This window comes from Micropterus dolomieu, linkage group LG17 (assembly GCF_021292245.1).
Source record: "Micropterus dolomieu isolate WLL.071019.BEF.003 ecotype Adirondacks linkage group LG17, ASM2129224v1, whole genome shotgun sequence".
Taxonomy (NCBI): Eukaryota; Metazoa; Chordata; class Actinopteri; order Centrarchiformes; family Centrarchidae; genus Micropterus; species Micropterus dolomieu.
The window spans coordinates 39118198-39127190 of NC_060166.1; the positions used below are offsets into that span (position 1 = coordinate 39118198).

The following is an 8993-nucleotide window of genomic DNA, read 5'->3' on the forward strand; positions in this document are numbered from 1 at the left end:
GCAATTTCCTCCTTTTTCTTGATAAAAACTCAAGTGAGCAGCAGTTAAAGGAAATTAGTAGGCCTCCAGCGTAACACAGCTCACAGATTTTATCAGTCTGTTTAGCGTAGCACAGCAAAAACACTTTAATGATTCTTAGCAAGATACGTGTTATTTTATTAAATCATTATCCTGCCATCTGTCTTCCAGGAAAGTTGACCAAGAACCACTTCAGTGTTGCCAACATCTTTGTGGTCTGTAGGCTACTTGTCGTTAATACATTTCACCTAATTATCAACAGCATCACAGTCATCACTGAAGTTGTTGCTCAACACATAAATTCAGATAAAAATGACTCAGCATCTTAGCGTAAGGCTTCAAAATGGGATCTTACTGTAGATTCAATTTGACTTTTCTGTCCCCTGGTGGGAGGAGCTCCCCACTCCAGTCTGGACGGCCAGGTCCAATAACTTACTGGAGGTGCAATGCCTGAAATGAAACGAAGGACATGTCGCCTTCTGTGTTGTACATGAAATGCACTTAAAAACAGCAGCCTCATGTCGGTACATCCGGCGGGAAATGTGGGACTTTGTGATCAAAACCACATAAAAGCGATGAGATGATTAAACGATGGAGAGGAAGTGAAGCATCTGACCACACGAGCAGCGCTGGCATGTTGCAACAGTCAGGATGTTTCTGGTGTCCTGATAGTGAGCGCCTGGAACTCTGCCATGTATTCAATGTCAGGTTGAGACCCTTCATCACAGGTAATGGCTTTAGTTCAGACACGAGTTCAGATTCATCCTGAGAGCCATTTTTGTTTTTCTATTTTTTTTTTAGATGAAAGCTACACCGATCGGCCATAACATTATGACCACTGACAGGTAACGTTAGTAACACTGATTATCTCGTTAACAGGGCACCTGTCAGTGGGTGGGATACATTAAGCAGCAGGTGAACATTGTGTCCCCACAGCTGACGTGTTAGAAGCGGGAAAAATGGGCTTGCATGAGGACTGAGTGACTTTGACAAGAACCACACCGAGATGGCTAGACGACTGGGTCAGAACATCTCCAAACCGGTCAGCACCTATCAGAAGTGGTCCAAGGAAGGAAAAGCCGTGAACCATGGACGGCCAAGGCGAAACTGCTGAAAAAGCTGATGCTGGTTCTGATAGAAAGGTGTCAGAACACAGAGCAGACACAGTGGCGTCCAGGTGCAATGCAAGGAAATAATCTCCAGCTCTAAAAACAGTGACTAGGTCGTGACACTCCCTTTCATTTCTGCATGAGATTTACTTCATCTGTGTATCATTTATTTCATTTCATTTAGCCATTGAGGAAGAGCTGAAAATTGTAAGCATGTAAACATATTCATTATTAAGTGCTTAAACACAGCACTGCTATGAATTTGTCAGGAGGAAATTATATTTATATAATTATATATATTGAATTTTCAAACACATTTTTGCCTTGTGTTTCAGGAAACCTTCTGCCAAATGTCATGTCTCCACAAGAATGAATTTAGTTGTATCTAAATTTACATATTTCACCAAATAGATGCCTCAAAATATAAGTATATCAATGTCATGCACTAAGAGAAAACAGCCCAAAGTACAGCGTCGTGATGGCCCAAAGTAGAGGCCAACAGGAAATGGTAAAAAAACTAGAAATCCCCCTCAGGGCTGGACCTGACTCCAAACCTTATAAAGACAAGATCAAGAGAGAGCACGTGAAGAAGACACACTGACATGGATCTCGGAGTGCTGATTGTGTTTCTGTCGCTGTGGTGCTCAGGTAGGACTGTGGTTTAATGATGGACGTTTGCATGGGGTAACACTTTGTAAGTGATGCAGAGAGCTGGGAGAAGCAGCCCTGAAGTGACACTTCTGTTATCAACTACGGCACGCTCCCAGGATGTTCATATAAAGGTAGAGTAAAAGTTACAGTGCAGTGTAAGATAGTAATCAGCGGCTAAAATACAAGTCTTCAGTCTTATTTAAAAGAACTGAGAGTTTCAGCAGACCTGCAGTTTTCTGGGAGTTTGTTTCAGATATATGGAGCCTAAAAACTAAACGCTGCTTTCCAGGTTTAGTTTTGACTCGGGGGACAGAAAGCAGACCTGATCCCAGACCAGCTGAGAGGTCTGGATGGTGATGTGATCCAAATAGTCTGTTTTAGTGAGGACGCGCAGCAGCGTTCTGAATCAGCTGCAGCTGTCTGAGCTGACCTGTAAAGACATGGTTACAGTAGTCGAGTCGACTGAAGATAAATGTTTGGGCGTTTTTTTCCAAACCCGGCTGAGACATAAGTTTACTCCTTTATATACTCTTCAGGTAACAGAAGGCTGACTTTCCAATCAGCACTTTGATCGAGCACTAGAAAGGCAGTCCATTCACCACCACAGAGGCAGAGACAGTTAGAATTTAAATACGTACCATGTACACTCTGGTCCTGCTAGGTGTAGCGACACTGATGCCTCCGAGTGTCAGATTCCTCCCGCACCTGGAAAACATCTGGACAGGATGACACAGACTGACAGTCATTTACAGTATTGTAATCTCAATGTTGAGTAGCTACAACAGAATGTATATGATCAATTCAAAGATATATTTAGTTGGGTTTAAATAGAAATACTGTTGGCAGAAATATAAGATGCAGGAGCAATAGTTAAAAATTATATAGTAACTATAGATATGACCTAATGTTAACATACATGTTAAATTGACTAAAATAAATGCTGCCACATATATTCTCAGTCTCTGCATGTTACAGGGATATCAGGGCTTCTGTATGCATACACTCAAAACCGTTTCACATTTAAACCGAGGTGAGTTATTTTGTATGCACACAAATAACCTAGGTTATGGACCGGTTGAAAAACAGTGTAGAAGAAACATTTCCTTGCTTTTAAGGGGACACATTATTGCCCTTTTATCCCAGTAAGCTTTGTGTTAATGATGCCAGAAGTGCCCGAACCGCAAAATAAAGATAATATCTTCATGACGATTTTTGAGTTTCTTGTACCTTTAAAACAGAAATGTTGAGGAAGTTAGTTTGGAGAAGACAGACTTAAAAATGTTAAATGATTGTTAATTCTTCTCCTCAGGGCTCTGGACTGAAGTCCCACATAGTTCCACTGGTAAAGGAGAAATAAAACCAATGTCTTGTTCACAATAAATACATTAATATCATGTTATGTATCTCATTTACTGACTATTTTTGTGTCTGTTCAGCAGTGCCTGATGATGTCAGGCTGGTGGGAGGAGCCAGCCACTGTGCAGGTAACCTGGAGAAGAAACACCAGGGAGAGTGGAGAGCAGTGGATGACCAGATCTATGCGTGGAACCTGACATCGGCAGCTGTAGTGTGCAGACAGCTCAACTGTGGTTCTGTTGTTTCATTACGAAGAACACAGGGTTCCTCTGTTGAAATGAACGGGGTACTTGAATTACCTGACTATATGCAGGGCTTGAGGCTGGCTAAATCTTCATCTCCCAGCCTGGAGATCACCTGCTCAGGTCAGTGTCATTAACTGTGAGGAAAACATAATGGTTTGTGTTAAAATTAGTACTTTCTTAGGGCTAGGCTCTGTTGTTAAACTGACTGTTGAAACAAGAGGTGAACAGCCTTAATTAGACTGTGGGCAGCATAGATGCCGACAGGAGACGTGGGGAGAGAGAGGGGTATGTCACAGTACATGGTGGCAGTCATGGTTCCCCTCAGTGCAGCCCCAGACCAGGACACTCCTACCACCATGCTGGACTGTGGGCAGGACTCACTTGTCTTTGTGCTCCTCACCTGGTCGCCGCCACACACGCTTGACACCATCTGAACCAAATAAGTTTATCTTGGTCTCATCAGACCGCAGGACCTGGTTCCAGTAATCCATGTCCTCAGTCTGCTGCTCTTCAGTAAACTGTTTGCAGCTTTCTTGTGCATCATCTTTAGAAGAGGCTTCCTTCTGGGTCGACCAGACCAGTTTGGTGCAATGTGCGGTGTATGGTCTGAGCCCCGACAGGCCGACCCCCCACCCCTTCAACCTCTGCAGCAATGCTGGCAGCACTCAGCATAGCATGCAGGATTTCAGCTGTTTCTCACAAAACTTCTCTCACACACTAATTCAACATTGTCAACAACGATGTTTTTGCAGGGGTATTTCAGTCCTGTTTTATCATGTTACAGTAGGGGTGTGTGTAAGATTTTACACAATACTTCCTTAAGTCAGCAGTATGAATTGAATTGAAGAAGTAAATCATTTAAAAGTCAGCTGTAAATTCAGAAAGCAAAATCCACAGTTTAACAAACAACTACAGAATGTGTCTTATTGTTATTTGGTCTGCTACATACTAAACCGCTACTGTTGAAGGTGACGTGTTACTCTCTCCTCACTTTCAGAGTCTGTTAGGCTGGTTAAAGGGACTAGTCTGTGTTCAGGCAGACTGGAGGTGAAGTCTAACCTGTCCTGGTCCTCGGTGTGTGAAGCTGACTTTGACCTGCAGGATGCAGAGGTGGTCTGCAGGGAGCTTGGCTGTGGGGCTCCTTCGGTCCTCCAGGGGGCGCAGTATGGTGGAGTAGAGGCTCCAGTGTGGACCAGAGAGTTCCAGTGTGGAGGCCATGAGTCTGCTCTCTGGGACTGTGGCAGCTCTGTTAGAAACACCTGCTCTTCTGGCAAAGCCATTGAGCTCTCCTGCTCAGGTAGGATGAAACATTACCACCAGTAGAGTTTCTATTAATATATGTTTGAAGCCAACTGCCCGCCCGTAGGTGTGTGACTGTCTCTATGTGTCAGCCATGTTTGACCGGACGGGGGCCTGTCCAGGTGAACCCAGCCTACAGCCCTCCCAGTCACTGCAGCGGTCGTTTTGGTTCATTTCTGTTTGGATGAAGGAAATTCAGTTTTGTCTTGTTTCTACCCAGAACCTGGTGATGTCAGGTTGGTTGGAGGAGCCGGCCGGTGTAGTGGCATGCTGGAGATTAAACAACAGGGCGAATGGAAACCAGTGGCTGAGAGGGACTGGAACCTGAGGTTAGCAGGCGCAGTGTGTGGACAGCTGGACTGTGGCTCTGCTGTTTCCACCAGAAGAATAAAGACACCCTCATATAGTAAACATATGTGGGGAAAGAAATCTGACTGTGATGCATCTACAGTGATGAAATGTTTTACAAAACTTCTATATTCCTCTTCCGTCCTACAGATAACCTGCTCAGGTAATACCTTTAGTGATATTTACTTGTAATCATTACAGTGTCTTGATCTGTCCGGCATCTGTTGTTTAAACCCAACAGTTAGAGAGTGAGTTAATGATAACGTAAAAGATAGGGAAGTAGTATTGTTAGTGAAAGGTGCCTCAGAATACTGTCATGTGACATTCACCTCACAAAATGTCTTGTAATTACAGACCTATCAGTCTTCTACCAGTTTTGTCTAAAGTTTTGGAGAAGATTGTCTCAGAACAACTCATGTACTATCTTGTGACAAACCAGTATCTGAGTCCTCTGCAATTTGGATTCAGGCACAACCATTCTACAGAATCCGCTACTTGTTTATTAATTGAAAATATCAAACAATGACTTGACAAGGGAAATGTAGTTGGTGCAGTATTCCTAGATTTAAAAAAGGGATTTGACACAGTAAATCATGACACTTTAATTTCAAAACTAGCTAAGTTTAATTTATCTAAACAGTCATTGTCCTGGTTCGAATCATATTTAAAAGGCCGTGAACAGTATGTTGTGATTAATAATGTGAGATCTGCTTATCTTAAAATCAAAACAGGGATTCCCCAGGGCACGGTCTTGGGACCCATACTCTTCTGTCTCTACATCGACTTGCCCCGATATAGGTCTACAGATGTATGCAGATGACACAGTGGTGTATGCATCTGGTAATACCTGTATTTCTGTGGCTGACAAACTAAATGCTAACTTAGAAAAAACTTTCTGGCTACTAAATTAACAAAAAAAAAAATTCTGTCTGCTTTTCCATTAAAAAAACTACCTCTAAACAACTTTTGAACGTAAAAATTAATGGGGAACTTATTGAACAAGTACCTGAAGTGAAGTATCTGGGAATAATTGTAGACTACCAACTTGAGCTGTTTTATGATGATAAGAAACTGCTTGACTCTTGACTGTGCTTTTATTTTTTTAAATTCTATGATCCTCTCACACATATCCTATGGCTTAACCACATGGTCCCAAGCTCATCAGTCATCAGTCAAAACCATAGAGTGTCTTTAAAACCGAGCCTTGAAAATTGTGGACGACAAGAGAATAAGATATCATCACTGCCAAATTCAAAGATTTTAAGTTTTGGCTAATTTTATCTCCCTGCATCTGGTTAAACTGGTCTTCAAATGCTTAGATGACGTTGCTCCACCACCACTTTGCAAAACAATAACAAGACAGCAAAGTACCAGATCCATCACCTGATCAGCGTCAAAAGGCAATTGTAGTATCCCTTTTCGAAGAACATCATTTGCCCAGGCTTCTTTTTCAGTAAAAGGGACAAAATTATGGAATTCTCTACCAGATCACTTGAAATGTATCCCGACATTAGCCTCCTTCAAAAAAAACACTAAATCGTGGTTAACAATACTGCTCTCATATTTAGTCTTTACACGTTGCCCAATCTGTAATATTGTATCCTTTTTTATTTTCTTCCATTGTACTTCAGTTTTGTTTTTTGTTTTGTTAAACTGTATTTTTTAAATCAAAAAGCCCTACTAGGGACAAGTGTCGTGAATTAGCTTTAGCTAAAAACACTATGATACACGCATCAGATGTCTGTCAAAGTTTATCTATGTTTTTGTATCTGTCCCTATTTATTTAAATAAACTTAAAACAAACAAACAAACACCTGACACTGGATACTTAACGCTGCAACACAAGCTGATCTACTGGATGAGTATGCAGATCTGTCTTCACTTTAAAATCTTAATATAAATATAGTTGTAAATGTTGCTTAGTTCATTAAGGATGAAAGATGAAAGATGCTGGCAGTGACGAACCGACAGAGAATAATCCCAGACTCTGCAGTTCCCCTCAGCTCTACTGAGCGTTTCAGGCTCGTTAAGATCAGTGTTTGGATTTTAACAGCCCGCCAGCTTTGTTTCCAGTGGCAGGTGGCTGCTTTCAGTGAAAACACACTGAATTGCCCAGCACCATTTAGCAGCTAAAGAGCCAGATACTTTCCCAGGTGGCCAGAAATAAGACTCCAAATGAATGCTAGTGTTCCTCTTTGTTTGCTTGATTTGTAAACCACCTGTTCGCTAACACGTTTGCCATATGAACTTAAAAAAGCGATAATATGTCAATGTTGTGTTCGCAGCATGTTTCACCTTCACCCAAGTGGCCCACAAAATCAGTTGATGCAGGTTTAATATATCATTTTACATTTAGCTGACGCTTTTATCCTGTGAAAGGGACATGTGAGCTCCTATTGGGTCGAATTAGCTGTCGGTCGAAAGGTCAGGGTTCAGCGGCTAATTTGAATACAAGCTATCGTAGTTGTTTACATTCAAATCGGAGTTATTCCTGTTATAATGACATACGAGTCAGGTCTGCCGGTGAATCTGACACGATGCGGCAGCCCTGGGGATTTACTGATGGAATAATGTGTTTTGGACTAAATGTTTTTACTGGATTGGATCGTCTGGACCTTTGAAAACGTAACAAGACCGTTTTTGTTGGAATATAATCGATTGGTGGATTAAGTCACTTTTGATTGTCCTGGCTGGTCTGACAGAGGCGCTATTTGGACCCGCTGTGATGACTGTATCTTGAAATGGTTTGCTTTGGTTGAATCACGAGCATTTTAGCTTTCAAATGGTGGAACATATGAGTATGAAGTTAACATAGCAGCTGCGTGCACAGACCGAAAGCTGCTGCCAGGACCTAACGGCCCGTGGGCAGGACGCTGGAATGTTAAGAGGATAAATAAAAATGTTTAAAGATAACTCCCAATAAAGGTCAACATTTAAACTAAATATTGCCAAAATATGGCCATTCACCTGGTATATTTTGAATGATATTGTATGATAACTGTTGTATTTTAGTTCAGTTTCATCAAATTTGCAGTTACAATTGCATTCTGGGTGTATTTAAAATATATTCAGGTGCATTAGAATCTATCTTATGATGGTTTTGACGGTTTATTGCATTAAAATAGAGCTTTTTTTTACCAGGCGAGGATGAAAATATCCTATTTTTTCTTTATTGCATCTCCATTTAGTCTGTAATGGTAAAATAAACATTTTAATTTACAATGATTTGTCTTCCTTAGGAGACCAGAATTATGCATCTAGGCCTAATGGTTGAGGAGATTCCATCCACCTCCTTACACAGTCTTTTCATTTACATTTACTCATTTGGCAGAAGCTTTTATCCAAAGCGATTTACAGTTGAGGAACAACATACAAGCATCAATAAAGCATCAACACATTAAGAGATTGTCTTGTCTCCCTGTACCTTTGGATTTCTGTTAGGATCACCTTGTTTTTTGGACTCTGTTAACCAGCCACTCTGTCAGTAAGTGTGCTCGCCTTTAGTTTGTTTTCTATCAATAAACCCCCGTTGAACTATACCTGCTCCGCTCTGTGTCCTGCGTTTGGGTCCTCCAACCTGCCTCCACTCCACTAATCGTGACAAATGCCTACAGAGCACATTCAGTAAGATATACAGAATTTTACAAAATACAAGATTTACAGAGACACCTTATGGATGGACACTTCACACCACAGAATGGATTTCTAGAAACTTTACAATGCGCCAACAAAGACAGGAAAACAGAAGAATACAAGCTAGTAAACGGGGATGTAAACAATGCAGGAAATGAATATTAAAAAATTGGCTTTGCAGATGTTTTTTGAGGAATTGAATTTATTCAAGACTTTTGTTGACCGCAGGGATGCACAATGTAAACATTACTTTTGTTTGTTTACAAGAAAACTTCACAGGGCACCTTTAACTGTAGAATAACTAAATCACAATCTAGGTCAGTACTAAAAGATC

The 8993-nt window shown here is 41.2% G+C and overlaps 1 protein-coding gene across 1 annotated transcript in view; it reads left to right on the plus strand.

The window, feature by feature from the left end:
• Positions 1-360: 360 nt before the first annotated feature.
• The window catches only part of LOC123986594 (scavenger receptor cysteine-rich type 1 protein M160-like), a 14614-nt gene continuing 5981 nt past the window's right edge, over positions 361-8993 (plus strand). The window contains exons 1-7 of the mRNA XM_046074945.1: positions 361-746; positions 898-1334; positions 1463-1775; positions 3088-3120; positions 3215-3499; positions 4377-4676; positions 4899-5189. Coding sequence (XP_045930901.1) covers positions 1730-1775; positions 3088-3120; positions 3215-3499; positions 4377-4676; positions 4899-5189 — 955 coding nt within the window. The 5' untranslated portion in view covers positions 361-746; positions 898-1334; positions 1463-1729. The remainder of the gene's footprint in view (positions 747-897; positions 1335-1462; positions 1776-3087; positions 3121-3214; positions 3500-4376; positions 4677-4898; positions 5190-8993) is intronic.